At 43.5% G+C, this 15,302-nt stretch overlaps 1 protein-coding gene across 1 annotated transcript; it reads left to right on the forward strand.

The window, feature by feature from the left end:
• Positions 1-225: 225 nt before the first annotated feature.
• On the forward strand, positions 226-15,163 carry cdc40 (cell division cycle 40 homolog (S. cerevisiae)). The gene is made up of 15 exons (XM_076083752.1): positions 226-433; positions 831-917; positions 1,231-1,360; positions 1,478-1,564; positions 1,706-1,845; positions 2,136-2,232; positions 2,511-2,650; positions 3,696-3,770; positions 4,015-4,060; positions 5,798-5,899; positions 7,269-7,384; positions 8,744-8,877; positions 11,914-11,990; positions 13,834-13,978; positions 14,443-15,163. The coding sequence occupies exons 1-15, from the start codon at positions 242-244 to the stop codon at positions 14,618-14,620; spliced, it is 1,746 nt and encodes a 581-aa protein (XP_075939867.1). The 5' UTR covers positions 226-241; the 3' UTR covers positions 14,621-15,163.
• Positions 15,164-15,302: the final 139 nt, after the last annotated feature.

The raw sequence follows: 15,302 nt of genomic DNA on the forward strand, positions 1-15,302 counted from the left end.
ACATATTGACAAGCGTTTCAGCTCTAATATTGTCTGCCATTATGGCTCATTCCGAGTAACGTTACAGCTACAGCATTACAGTCAAATTCTATATCAAATTCAGTTTTTTATGTAACGTTACTCTTTAAATCTCCATACTGTATATTTCACTATCATTTAATATCACGCCCTGGGTGAGTAATGTTTTTCGTCACACCGGAAGTACAGCCCTCCTGCTTCCGGCGAATTCACAACATCCAAGATGGCTGCCACCGCGTCTTCCCTCGTTTCGTACGGTAGCGACTCGGATTCAGAAAATGAGTCAACATCTGTAACTGGTGTTGAGAAAGTGGACCCAACGAACCCGGACGCCACAGCTCACCTTAAACCTCTAAGTTCTGTACCCACGATGTCTGTGGCTGTTCTCAATTCTGCTCCTGAGGTCGCCGTTAAGGTGAGCTAACCAGGCTAACTAGCGTTAGCTTCACGTTACATTGTTAAAGTTAGATCATATTAATCGCACTGTGCTTGGACATATTGAGGACACGTGCGGTTTCAACTGATAACGTGAAATACAAAATAACTAATTATTTAGTGTGTAGAGTTAACTATTTTTAACGGTATCGAACACAATTAGGAGCGGTTAGCGGGAAACTGAGTGTCGAGCAGGAGGATGTTGTAATATCTAACATTTTAACGTTATGTCAAAGAAAAAACAACTAGTTAGCAAATGATTTAGATATCGATGTGGGCTTAAGTTTGATGTTTTTTATATCTGACACCTGATACACCAAACAACACGTTGGTATTGTATTGCTTGTCAAACTGTGATTTGTACATCCCAACTTTAGGAGGCTGTTGAGACTGGCACACACCTGGACCCTTCATTGAAAGAAGTCACTTATAACCCGACGTTTGAAACCCTGTTTGCACCAGAGGTAAGTTTTAGAATTATTGAGTGATATCTAGAGCTGGGTCCAATATATATATATATATATATATACACACACACATTACGACAGAAGGCAGGAGTAACAGTTCTGATATACTGTGTGTATACAACATACACACTCGCTGTCAGCATGGTTCTCTGACTTCTGACCAGCATTCACAAGTGCTTCACTGTGTGCTGTTAGTTCGTCTGAAAAGGACGGGACCAGCTGGCCACCTGCCTCTCAGAGGATCATGAATGTATCCAGATTCAATGTTTAATTATAGTGTTATTTATAATTTTGTGTTTCTTCCTCTTAGTTTGGGCCAGTGAACCCATTTAAAAGCAAACAGATGTCTGCCCCCCGAAACATGTTATCTGGCTACGCAGAACCTGCTCACCTCAACGACTTCATGTTTGAACAGCAAAGGAGGACCTTCTCCACCTATGGTGAGCTCACCTGTGACCTGTGTGGTGGATTTGAATTATGCGGTCAATGTATTCCTATTCCTCCTTCTTTTTACCCTGAATTTGAAAGTTTTACAACTCTCTCCACTCTGCCGATAGGTTACGCTTTAGATCCATCTGTTGACACACACCAGGTATCCAACACTGGCTACATTGGTGCAGTGGATGAGGCTGAGAAAAATAAAGGTAATCCTTCATCACACCTTAATTCTGTGTGTTCGTCAGGATCTGGTTGGATAGACCAGACTTTATTTAGTCTTCTACTCAACATGAAGTATTGTTTATTAAGGGAGATGTTGAAGTATAATGTCTACTGTCTTCGTTCAGGGCTAACCGTGTTTGAGAGCGGACAGAAGAAGACAGAGAAAAGGAAAAAGATCAAAGGTGGAGAGGCAGGAGAGATTGACAACTTCCTTGGACCATGGGCGAAATATATAGATGAGAAAGATGGGGCCAAACCATCAGAGGTAATACGGTGTTCATTATATCAAATATGTATATGAAATTCTCACTACTAATTGTCACTACTACCAGGTTTAGGCTAGGGTTAATGTTTTTTTTGTTTTTTGGCTCATTTAAATCACCAAAATGCGCCTTTGTAAAAAATAAATGTTGAGGTCAAACCTCTGCTCTCAGAGAAAGCTAAAGAGCAGCCCCGAGTAATACCCTTTACACCCGACTACAGTTTGCTCAGTCTGTCCTCTGCACTAATGTTTTTTTTGGTAAATATTGTATTGTGCTTAATTCTGTTTTACAGGAACAGCAGAAAGAGCTGGATGAGATCACAGCCAAACGGCAGAAGAAGGGAAGGAGCGAGGAAGAGGCTCCTGCAGAGGAGAAAACCATCCTCCATGGTACTGTGGACCTCTTATTTTCTTTTTAGACATGTGAATCACACTCATTGAAATTATCCACTGAAGTTTGTATTTTGCGTAAAAGGTACAGAAACGTATACACAGTATTTCTTTTTTAATTGGACGTCATTCTTGAAAGACCAGTTCGCTTAAGAATTGAGATCGAAAGTTTAGTCAAGTTCGATCGTATCACACAATCTTCCTCAGCAGATGAAGTTCGCCCAGATGCTACAGGATGGCTTTTCATAATATGCTGTGTCTTTTTGTTCTCCCTGCAGTTAAAGACATGTACGATTACCAGGGCAGGTCCTACCTCCACGTCCCACAGGATGTGGGTATCAACCTGCGTTCTGTGGACGCTCCAGACAAGTGTTACCTGCCCAAGAAACAGATTCATGTCTGGACTGGACACACCAAGGTCAGTGGAAAGCGACATGGATTATTTGTATTTCTGTGTGCACATGAATTGCCCCTTTATGTACCAGGTAATAAATCTTGCTGCTGTAAGCATTATACATGCAAGCTTTGCTGATGTCAGTATTATAGTTTTTAAAATTATTCTGAAGTGCAAAAAGAGTGAAAATTCCATCATGCAGTCCTTGTTAGAATTTGTGAGGAAGTCAGTAAAAGCCTCCCGGGTGCTTTTGAATACAATGATAACACGGTTGTGTACGAGCTGCTTGTCCCCGACAAGTCCAAGATTATTCTGTCTCATTCAAAACACCGTGATTATAATTCAAATATAAAGGCAAACACTGGGTTATTCCAAGAGAGATCTGATTCAAGCTTCCGATCTGCCGCTGCGCTTCAGGGAGAGAGAAATCACTCAAGTTTTAAATTGGCTCCTATCCGCTTTGTGCAGGAAGTTACAGCCTTCACACTCTCATTTGAAATACAAAGAGGTTTGAGAAGATAATAAGTGCGTGGAAGTGCTGATGTGGAGATAATAGATTGGGGATGGCCCATTCGTAGTCCCCAAAGTTTGATGGCATTTTTGGAAAAAGTTTGGTAACTTCAAAGTCATCATACTTTCTATAACTATTACAGAGGCAAGTGTCTCACCGATACAAAAATGCGGTTACATTATTGTAATATACATAATATCAATCATGGCCATGGGGCTATGTGATTTATGGTCCAAGCAGACACACATGGATTGTTAGATATCAAAATATGCAGATCTGTGGTATTATAACATCATACAGTACAGTCAAATGTGAACTCCCATGATTTGGATTCTCCTCACAGATGTTTATCTATTAATGAAATGCTTGTTAACACACAATCTGTCCACTCTGCACCGTAAAACATGCTGTTTGCTCTTGTAGTAAGAGTTTACAGATTGTGTCTCACACGGCTACCCAAAAAGGTAGTGCAGAACAGCATGGGTGCTTGGACCTGTACTGATGGTTAGCATAACCATGATTACATATCAACTTCTCATGTCTCTGTATGTTTTCCAGGGGGTCAGTGCCATCAGACTATTTCCTAGCTCTGGTCATCTGCTGCTCTCCTCCTCCATGGACTGTAAGATCAAGGTAAGTAATCACAGCTTGGTGCCATGAAAAACAACACCGAAGCTAATGAATGAATTTACGCCCACTTGTGTGTTTTTCAAAGATGCAGTTTTATATGATTGGCTGGTAACGTTGTCAGCTGTGAGTTTGAATGTTTTGTTGTACAGCGCTGCTGTTGAGAAGATTCAAAGCTAACCTCTAATCAACCTGATGCAGACTTTGCAAATCAGTGTTCACTCGTAGTTTAATCTCTTTCTCTCCACAGCTCTGGGAAGTGTACGGTGAGAGGAGGTGTATACGGACATTTATTGGTAAGTGATATTACATTTTGATATGATAAATGTTAATAATTAATTGTATGAAATGTTATAAACAACAATGGATCATCCGCAGCAGTGACGGCCTGTAAGCTCAACAACACTAATGACTCGTCTGCTGACCGTTGGCAGAAATTAAGGCTTTTTTTTATTTATTTTTATTTTATAGAATAGATGGGGTCTGGAGAGTTTAGCTAATGTGTTCAGGTCACTTCCGCTCTTCCCAGAGACAGCACATAGTCTGAATAGAGATTGTTTGCAGCCGCGGTTCTGCTTGTCAGCTCCTTCACAGAATATGCATAATTCAGCAGCCCGGGGGCCGAAGGGAACGAGGGGCCAGGGAAGGGCACAAGACACGGAGAGGAGCTGGCATACAGGAAGAGAGAGGACAGCGGAGGCTGGAACAAACTGACAGAGAGTGTCTGGCTGTGGGGTTGATGAGTTGGAGCAGCAGCAAACATTCAGATGATGATGATCATTTTTTTCATTAGAGGAGGTTTATAAGTATATGGCTTTGTTTTAGAGACTATATTAGATTTTCCTTTTGTTGCTGTCCACTTAGTTCCATTATCTGCTGTCTGGCTTATTCCTTAACAGTAGAATACATCATCTTGTTTTGTTTCCTTTATTCTCTGAGGCGTTAAATTTCATTTTATTTCTTTATCTGCGTATGTATTTGGATGGATGACTTACAAAACGAATAGAGCTGCAACAATTAATCGCCAACTATATAATTGATTAATTTGTCTGTCATTTTTAAAGAAAAAAAATATATTCTCTGTTTCCAGCTTTGTAAATGTGAATATTTTCTGATTTCTTAACTCCCTCTTGACAGTAAACTGCAAGCCTTTGAGTTGTGGGCGGTTTGAGGATGTCACCTCGGGCTTTTGGAACGTCATTTGTCAGAAATATGACATTTTATAAACCAAAGAACTTATCGTTTAATTGAGAAAACAATCGAAAGATGAATTGACAATGAATAAAATAATTAGTTGCAGCCCTAAATACGACCATACACTGTAATAGGTAGCTAGTCAGAACTATAGCGTAAGAAAGAACAGCTAAGCAGCCAGCATTAGCTTGGGGGATGTGCATGATAAGCACGCATATCATTACGTGTGCATGGGACAAACTGCATATTTGAGCGACACTTGTGCCCCGCTTTCAGTACTCTGTGTATCTGTGTTTTCCAGTACACACAGGCGTACACCAGAAAGGCTCTCTGCAGCAGCGCTACTGCCGCTTGGTCTGCCAGCGAGCGAGGTTAGAACAGGCGAGCACTTAGCCTCAGTCGGCTCTGTTATCGCTGCGGAGACATGTAGCCCTGATAAAAAGCCAGTTTTAACAAGGAAGCCGTCTGTGTGCGCTGAGCCCACGGGGACCTCGCATCACCTGCACTGCGTGAGAAAAGCCAAAGGGGTTGCATAGATTGGGATTCTGAATCGAACACGGAGAAGGTGGAGAACGGTTGAAAAGACGGATGGAGCATGTCATTTTTCTCTTTCTTTCCTCTCCAAGCCCATTTTGAGATTCCATTCCCCTCGTCTCCCACAGCCCCGCGTCATCTTTCTTCCTCAACAGCCCTTATTCCCCGTAACCAGGTTTCACACTCCTCAAATAAATTGCCTTTCAAAGGAAGGCAGCCGGGTAGCAATCGTGAGGAACATATTGAATTAGTCTACGACATGTTTATTTATTTGCTTTGTAATATGTGTAAATGTACTCCGTTAGGTCACAGCAAAGCAGTGCGAGACATCTGCTACAACAACAGTGGGACCCAGTTCCTCAGCGCTGCCTATGACCGCTACCTCAAACTGTGGGACACTGAAACAGGTAGGCTCCACCTCGCTGATGTCCACACACTTGTTTCTATAATCACTCACATTGCTTCTTGTTGTTGATTCTTCACAATTACTGGACCATGGGAGATGTACTCACCTATACACTATGTCTAATTTAGTGTCTTGGCGACACTCGGCGGATAGTGTGTATGGGAGTTCATAATAACACGCTGCAGTGCAATCATACATAACCTTGAATCTCACACGCCATCTGATAATTCTGAATAACAGAAATGTAATCAGCAGCTCTGACACAATCCTATCTTGTAGGGCTGTCATAGTGACACTGTTGTATCGGGGACACACTTCATCACCGTTTGTGTGACGGTGTTGCATTTTTGATTTCAGTACAGGAATTGTGTTCAATGAATGCTACTTTCAATGTAGCCCTGCCTCATTTAAGAGAGGCTGCACAGCTCAACACGTCATAGAATTAGTTTGTAATCTGTCATAACTATAAAAGAATGTCTCAGTGTAACCAAATAGCGAATGATCTACTCTCTGTGTCTTTGTGAACTGTTGGCGAAATGTCGGGTCCCTGTTGTCACATGGTTCCCTGTTGTCTTTCCCAATTGCTCGTCTCAGTTTCCACCCCGCTCAACTCAAGAGTGCCAATCCAGCAGAGGGCAGAAAAGAGTTAAATCCCCCACTTGTTGTTCACAGGATGCCCTTTTGGAGCCACATCATCCAAATACTTTTAGAGTGGGCGACTGTGGCTAAGTGGATAGCAGGGCCGTCTTTCAATCAGAGGGTCGGTGGTTCGATCTCCGGCTCCGGCTCTGCTAGTCGCATGTCGATGTGTCCTTGAGCAAGACACTTAACCCCAAAAATTGCTCCCGGTGTATAATGTGATAGACTCTGAATTGTAAGTCGCTTTGGATAAAAGCGTCTGCTAAATGACTGTAATGTAATGTAGTTAACTTACTGCACCATTACAATTCCCACCAGATGTTGTGTTTTTTTAGTGTACATTTCAACAGCTGTACATAGCAGGGATGTGTAGCGGGTAATTATTAGTATTCCATTCTAGATTTGTCCCAGTTGTTGCAGTTCAACACTGGATGTAATTCAGTGAAAAGCCTCTGTTCTTATCTAAGGGGCCTCTTGGTGCTGCAGTCATTTCTAATTCCCTCAGCTGTAGCAGTGGTGGTGGCATTATTCCTGTGGTGACTCACCTCCGCTGAATGAATACAGAGAAACATTGAAATTCCGGTGTTATGGCTGAGCTGTCGCTGCCTGCAGGGACAGTGCATGCGGCATCAAAAGTGTCCCTAAATCTTAGACAACTTGTGTGTACCTCTCTTGAGAAGCCACTGTGGATTATTATGGAGCTCTGACTTTCACGTTTCCTCCCTCCACAGGCCAGTGTATCTCCCGCTTCACCAACAGGAAGGTGCCGTACTGCGTCAAGTTCAACCCCGACCAGGAGAAACAGAGCCTTTTCGTGGCCGGCATGTCTGATAAGAAGATAGTTCAGGTAAAGTTGTCATGTGCCGCATTGCCAGTTTATCAATTCTGCTCACGCCGTCGCTTCAAGTGTATTTCCCCCTTGACCAAGCAGATGCACACATTTTCTGTGCATCCCCCACTGTGCCCACGGGAGCATGAAATACACTCACTCGCGTCTCATCCTCCGGCTCTGGTGTGCGTATTTGTGTGCTCGAGGTTCAGTGGCTGACGGGACTAGAGCAAGTCATTAATCATTCGTAGCAATGTGGAAGAGAGGCAAAGGGAACAATCCCCTAAAAGTAGGAAATTCATAACTACAATATTACACAATCAGGTAAACAAGTGACAAGTAACCCTGAACTTCTACAGATGAAAGTTTGGGACAAACTACCATTGTGCTCTTGGAGTCATTTAGTTGAATATATTTCAAGATGTTGATGTTTGTCTACTCATTGTTCAGATGAACAGTACCGTATTTTCCGCACTATAAGGCGCACTTAAAAGCCTTTAATTTTCTCAAAAAACGACAGTGCGCCTTGTAATCCGGAGCGCCTTATATATGGATCAATTGGTTAATTGGTTGATCCATACTGGTTGTACACGGCGCTCTGTCAAAATGTTTCAGTACGACTGGTAAACTACAAAGCCGCACCGCGGTAAACACCTGAACTGTGCTTACTCCTAGTCCAACACCACTTGTGTGTGTATAAAGACCCCAAAATGGCACCTTTCAAGAGACACGCTTACGACGCTATTCTATTCTATGCGCCTTATAATCCGGTGCGCCCTATATATAAAAACAGTTCTAAAATAGGCCATTCATTGAAGGTGCGCCTTATAATCCGGTGCGCTTTATAGTGCGGAAAATACGGTAGTCACTATCACAATGTCTGGCACAATATTGAGGGTTAGTATTAAATCATGCAGCTCCCTTCAGGGTTTTGAGAACAGATGGCTGCTCCTGTGAGCAGCCGAAAGCTAAATTAACAAAAGAAAAAGGCATAAATTGAATTGGATGCAAAATGTGTTTGGACAGAAATGCGTCCTATTCATTCGGAGCCTGGGGGCCTTTTCTACGTGCTTTTCCATCCTTTACATTTTATTATTATGTGCGCATAATCAAGTCCTCTGTTTGATAGCTAATCAGTGTCATTACTCGACTGCAGTTAAGCCATTTTCTTTTTTAACCGCTCTTCAGTGACTCCACAGACCCGCCAAATGACTGTTTCACTGCAGTAAGAAAAGTTGTTTGTTTTGGGAAGCAGCACGCCACAAGAGTATGGAAATGTGCAGTGAAACCAGTTTGATGGGATTTTAATAATTCACTGTATTTTGCTTTGACTTGTCGTAGTTAAATGTGTTTACCTCCTCTCTGCCTCTCTGTCAGTGGGACGTCAGGACAGGGGAGGTTGTTCAGGAGTACGACCGTCACCTGGGAGCCGTCAACACCATCACTTTTGTTGATGAGAACCGTCGCTTCGTGAGCACTTCGGACGACAAGAGTCTTCGAGTTTGGGAGTGGTAAGTACAGGCTAAAGGCTGAAATGGTAATGCGGTGTTTTGAATTGATTGCAGGTTGCCTTCTGAGAACTCACTGCTCCTTTCATCAGTCGTTCATAAGAGCAGTAGATCACCAGACGACCCTATCTTGGACAAAGCTCTCCCAGGTGCGCTGCTAATCTGTGCTGAGTCATGGCCTCTGTGCCTGCTTCACATGCATCTGTTGCTCAGGGAGTTTCATCTCCCCCCCCCCCCCCCCCCCCCGGAGCTAACTTTGTGCATTGACGGTGCTCCAGCAGGATCCTTCTGTGAGCCTGGCCCGTGTTGCCAATTGAAATGGTTCCACAAGTTAAATCATTGGAAAGGAGAAGCGCTGGGATGACTGGCAGGTTAGATAAAGTGTAAAACAAAACAAAAAACACAACATGCACTTGCGTTTTTAGCAAAATCGTGTTCACTGTTTTGCGCAAACTTACTTGTTTTTCGATATTGTCATTTAAATGTCCTACTGCAGTTTTTGCCCAAACGAGAGACCACCAACAGGGCTTTTCCATATGAAGAGTCAAACCGTGCTGCGCTACCTTACGCTCCCATTACCAGTAGTGCGAGATTCAAATCATGACTGTGCGGAATACCAGACAGAGACATGTGTTCAGCTCTCAGTGCTGTTGTTTCTAACAGAATGTCAATAGCTGGAAGTTTAGTTTCTCTCCAGCGACCCAATATTTCCTGATTTAGCTGCTTCATAACACAAGCTTTTGATAACAAAATAATGGGGGACTGTTATTGTGAAGAAGTCAAATGTTTATCACCTCATTAGTGGAGCTCTGTTAGTAATTCTTCAAGTAAAAGTCAACTAATACTGTAGGGAGGAGGAGTTCGTGCAGCAATAACAAGGGAGGACTTTTATTGTGAAGAATATAGGAAATTAAATCTTTGCTCAGAAGCACCGAATCAAAGCGAGCAAAGCCAAGCCAGCACGTGTGTGTGGAGAAGGGGCTCGAGAGCGACTTGCCGATTAGCCGGGGGTCCTGCGGTGATAAACCAACTCTGGTATTTATTGCTCAAAGATGAACATTTGAAGACCAGCTGAAAAAGGAAGCTTCCTTTGGAATTTGGAAGGGGGTGCTTTTAATTCGAGGATGACCATTTGTGTACTTTATTTCTTTTTTCCTTCTTCCCATGAGCTTTTTTTAGTGGAGCGTGGGAGCAAACGGGCAAGTGGTACGCTCGGCCAAAGAGTGGCTTTACTGTCTCCCTACCTCCCACGGATACCACCTGGCTCTCAGCGTTAGCTAGCCCCTCATGTGAGAGTCTCATACCTCCGGAATAGAAGCAGAGACGGGCACGGTGAGGGAATGTCGGATTTTAGGATTAAGATTGTTGAGGCAGCAAAGTCGGACACATCGCTGTGCAAACGCCTTCTCCTTATTCATAATTCCATCCTGATTTTAACACACGTGCTGGAGTTTTCTGGAGAGACTACTTCATCTGTAGCAGAGGTTCATCATCGGGGAGCAGAGAGGGTTACGATCTATACGAGATGTGCTGCACCGTGCCAACAGGGAGCATTAGCACTCGATCACAAAGACGTCGTTCAGAGAGCGGTGCGACGGGACTTGAAGGAACATTCGGGATGATTAGGGATCGAGAACAAAATGTGACCGAAACATGAAGAAATGGCGGAGACAGAGCGAAGGACACTGTTGTTATGTCTGCTATGTCGTCCAAGTACTCTATTTCCCTTCAGCTTGACTTTCATCATGCTCCTGACCTTTTTAAAAAGACCCACCCCCCCCCCCCCCCTCTGCCAACCCAAACACAACATTCTGGAAATATTTGGCCATTAGACTCTGCCAAGGCAGACGTTTGGCAATCCCTTCAAAGCAAAAAGTTAATTTACTCTTTTGTCAATAGTGATTATGTTTTGTAAAATCCACTTTTCACATTAGTTCCAAATAACAAACAAAGATGGTCTGTTTCATTTCCCTCTCTTCTTGTTTCTGTCTTGGTGTTTTTTTTTCTGCAGGCTGAATTCAACCTCGCTGCCGATATCGCGCCTGAGAAACTAAAGTTCACATATAAAATACACAAAGAACGCTGCTTGTTCTTGCCATTGTCTCTTATCTTGATCGATGCGAAACAACAACAAATCATCTATATTTCATGAACATCCCCACTGTATAGATTGTCTGTCGTCTGCTTCCTTTTCTCGCTCTCCAGACAGCAGAACATGCACACTGCTTATTTCTGGAGCTCAGAGAAGAAGAGATCTGACGGCGTTGTTATCTTCTCCGAGTTTAGCTTGGCGTGTCTGCAGACGATTGCTCTGACAAACCCGAGCTCCACTTTAATGTCAGATTTTACGCGTGTGCATGAATTTGTTTATGCGTACAAGGGTTTGCCTTTCTCATTAATCTCCTGTCTTTAGCTCTTCGAAGCCCATCTTTGGTCTTGTGCAAACACGGTGCGATCCCTTTGCTCCAGCTGCTTCTCATCTCAGACGGAGACGTGGCTTTAGTTTAAGCAGAGGGCACAATGAGAACAGAGCACGCACTTCATGCAGACGCACACAGTTTGAAGGCAGAAATACATGTTAGTCACACAGTCACACATTTACTTTAGTTTGCAGCAGGTGTCACAGGTCGGTCACGTACATAGAGGAGAAGAGGAAATTGTCATCCTGGCACACTGTAGATTTGAATGATCTTCTGCAGACCACTTAAGATCAACAAGCCCAGGTTCCTATCTCTCCAAAAGCAGACATAGCGGAGCATAAGGAGGGTTTGGGGGGGGATTAATAAATAATTGGATGGCGGTTCAGTCGGCGGTGCGCCATCAAAGGATCAGAGGAGAGCTGTAATGGTGATCTGGCCTCATTTTTCACCACAGCTGTCTTCTCTTCAGTAACAAGCATTTGTGAGACAGCATAAGCATCTGCAATAATAAACAAACTACAGCTTGGTGAATGTTTTTCTTTTGAGTTGTTCTTGCTTTGAGGCTGCACAGGTTGACCCGTCTTCAAGTGTTCTCACTGTGCTTTTTGCTCTCTTTCAGGGACATCCCTGTGGACTTCAAGTACATCGCCGAGCCCAGTATGCACTCAATGCCAGCTGTGACACTCTCTCCCAACGGTGAGTAGTCTCATCACGGCGAAACACTCCCAGAGACACAGGACACAGTCCTTTGGGCAGCATCAACACATGTTGCCAGATTGAAGTTGATTCTGTTCCATACCTTCCAATGGTGGTCATTGCTCAAACAAGGCAGGCTCTGTGTCATCTAAGTAAAGTTCTGTGTGGGGATGTCCAGATACAGTCATCAGGATCAGGCCCAATCCTGATATAGGCCCGATCCATCTCCAATCCTTTTGTTTGCTCTGGGTAAGCCGGCTGTCACAGACGGCCCATTAAGCTCTGTTGAAACACTATACGGCCCCCTTAATGCACAGTATTGTGAGGGAGTGAACCGTACAGCGCATAGCAGCCAGCAGGTTCATGTCACAGAGGGATGAGAGAAGCTGCATTGCGTAAAACACAAACAGCTGGTCGCCCTTATTTCAGTGATACTTCTCTGTTGACGTTAATGTTCGAGCTTGAGCTGAAAAGATGTCCGAAATATCCAAACATGTTGAGACATTGTAGAGAAAAATATAGGAGAACGGCAAATGAAAGCTGAGTAATAAACTATACGAATAGTTTGACATATCCAATAATACGCCCATTTACTTTCTCGCAAGATGTAAAGAAGCCACTTGCTGGCACAGTAGCCACGTTGTGTGTAGCAGCCACACGCCTAAGATACGACCAGAGTTAATTCCTCCGTTTGAATCAGGAATCCCCCGTTGCGCTCCATCAGCTTCAGCTACCGTCAAGCTCTCGTGTCGTCGTCTGTTCCTTCCCTCTCCACCTACTTTGATTCCTCCCTTTCATCCTCACCCGTACACTCTCTCCCCGGTCTCCTCCTCGCTTTGGGCAGCATTCCTATTTGTGCCAACACGGTTTGTTTTTCTTGAGCGTGTGAATAATGAATGCATTCTCAGTTGGAGGCCGTTCAGTTTTCTCTCGCGCCTAAATGGACCCTCCCCCCCCCCCCCCTCTGGCTCAGCGTCCACAGCCTCTCTCCTATTTCCTCCTCTCCCCCGTTTCTTGCCATCTTAACGAAAAGAGACAAAGCTGCTGAAATTGGCCACGTTGTTTTCATTCTTCTGCGTGTATTGCATTTGTGGACAAGTGTCTTTTTAATTTGTTTTGTGAGGGGAGGATGTAAGAAGACCACTCACACGCCAACACTAGATCTCTTTCTCTTACCACATTAATAACTTCCATCATGTTTCCTTTCAGGAAAGTGCAGTGAGTCGTGTAATGCTCTGACACTGAAGCACTGCCGGTTATCACTGCGTAGTGACTCTGAGGGTGTAGCGGTGTCAGCAGCTGAAATGCTCTATAAAAGTAGATCTCAGATAAGCAGTCACTGATGAAAAGCCTCTTCTTATTTTCTCCTAAATTGCCTCAAACCTTTCATTTTAATGATGGCGGAACTATGAGTTCTCAGAGTGTCATCTCCTCAAACTCAAATGTACACATTTTAGTTTGATTTATGAGGCATATTTCTAAGACATTGGAAGACATTTGACTCTACTGGATGTAGCACTGGATCAGCTGCCAGGTTTAGCGCCTACTAACAGCAGTAGCAGGCAGCATCATGACTCCACCGTGGCTGCTTGTTATACAGAATCATGCTAATGAGACAAACTAGCACGCCCATAGGCACTTTAAACTTGTTGTGACAGCCTTGAAGTTATTACCGCTGTCCTACTTTATTTGGGCCTTGAACCTTTGTACTGCACCTCCCAATACTTATATTGAAATAGATTTTTTATGGTTATTTTGTAAGCACGTTATACAGTGAAGTAGTTTGCAGCACCACTTGAGATTAGCTGTTGGCTACATGCTGTTTGCTTGTTTCTTACCCCAGGTAAATGGCTAGCGTGCCAGTCTATGGACAACCAGATTCTGATCTTCGGAGCCCAAAACCGCTTCAGACTGAACAAGAAGAAAGTCTTCAAAGGCCACATGGTGGCTGGCTATGCCTGCCAAGTGGACTTCTCCCCAGACATGAGGTAAGCCTTTACTTTGTTCCGCAGTTTTCTGATGAAGCGGATTAGTAGGTAGCTGAGATTCTCGCAGCCGATCTAATAGTTTAGAATAGTTGATTCGTTTTTTTAACCGCTGAAGGAAAATATGCTACAAGCGGTGATTCATCTGTTTCTTTGAGGAGAGGGTTAGAACTGTCCTACTGAGTGGAACGTGTCACAGTGAGATAGCATTATACAGAGACCCGCTGTCCTCTAAAATTCCTCAGGTTGATGGAAGAGCTGTGGAAAATCAGATTATCTAATGTATGCGTTCCACAAGGAGAGCTAACCGGGACAGTCCAGGAACCTAATTTTAGCCAAATCACCCATTAAAACCTGTTTCTACCCTCTTCTCACCCACCACCACCCACATTTGTGAGTACGGTGAGACAAGTTATTTTTATCAAAGCGCTAATCTTTCCGTCCTTTTTTGTCTCGACTTCTTCCAGCTATGTGGTGTCAGGAGATGCGGATGGAAAGCTGAACATTTGGGATTGGAAGACCACCAAGCTTTACCAAAGGATCAAGGCTCACGACAAGGTGTGCATTAGCGCACTTTGGCATCCGCATGAAACCTCTAAGGTTATCACCTGCGGCTGGGATGGACAAATTAAACTGTGGGACTAGATCTGTCCTGGTATGTGTGTGTCTGTTTGGGGAAGGGGGGTTCTGTACTGAACTGGTTCACTATAGAGAGACGGAAAGGGGCTAGTTGTCCCATGGATTTTGTAAAAGCCACAGGTCTGGTATCCAGTCCTATTGTTGCAACGTATTTTTTGTATCCCGCCGTGAGAGTAAAAATATGTATTATCTGTACAAAGATGACCACACACACACGTACTTTTTAAAATAGTTTCTACTGCAAACGGAATATTAGAGGGGAACCTTGACATTTTTTACAAATATTTTTTGTTATTTTCAATGTTCTGTGTAGTATACCTCTGTAATCCTTGGTAACGATTCTTAATTTTCAATTGTGTGACCGTCCCATTGTGGAAATAAACATTCTGTAAATTTGACTTCTCAAGAAAATGAAACATTGGTTCCTCAAAGAAAGTCTTTCTTCACCCATATTCAACACAATATCCTATTTCTTTTTTTGTTCCTTTCTTTATCGAACTGTGTATCAAAAATATTTGGCAATTTTTTACATTAAAGGTGCGGATTATTTCACTGTCAGCCCAGTGCTGTTTTCAGAGAAGTTTGTTTGTGAAGTTCTGGTGCAGCAGAGACGGTGAGAGTGAGGCCAATCTGAACACCAGAAGAAAACTGGAGGAGGAAAAGAAGTGACGGCTACACAAAAAGCTTC

This window comes from Anarhichas minor, unplaced genomic scaffold (assembly GCF_050575085.1).
Source record: "Anarhichas minor isolate MPS153535 unplaced genomic scaffold, ASM5057508v1 ptg000136l, whole genome shotgun sequence".
Taxonomy (NCBI): Eukaryota; Metazoa; Chordata; class Actinopteri; order Perciformes; family Anarhichadidae; genus Anarhichas; species Anarhichas minor.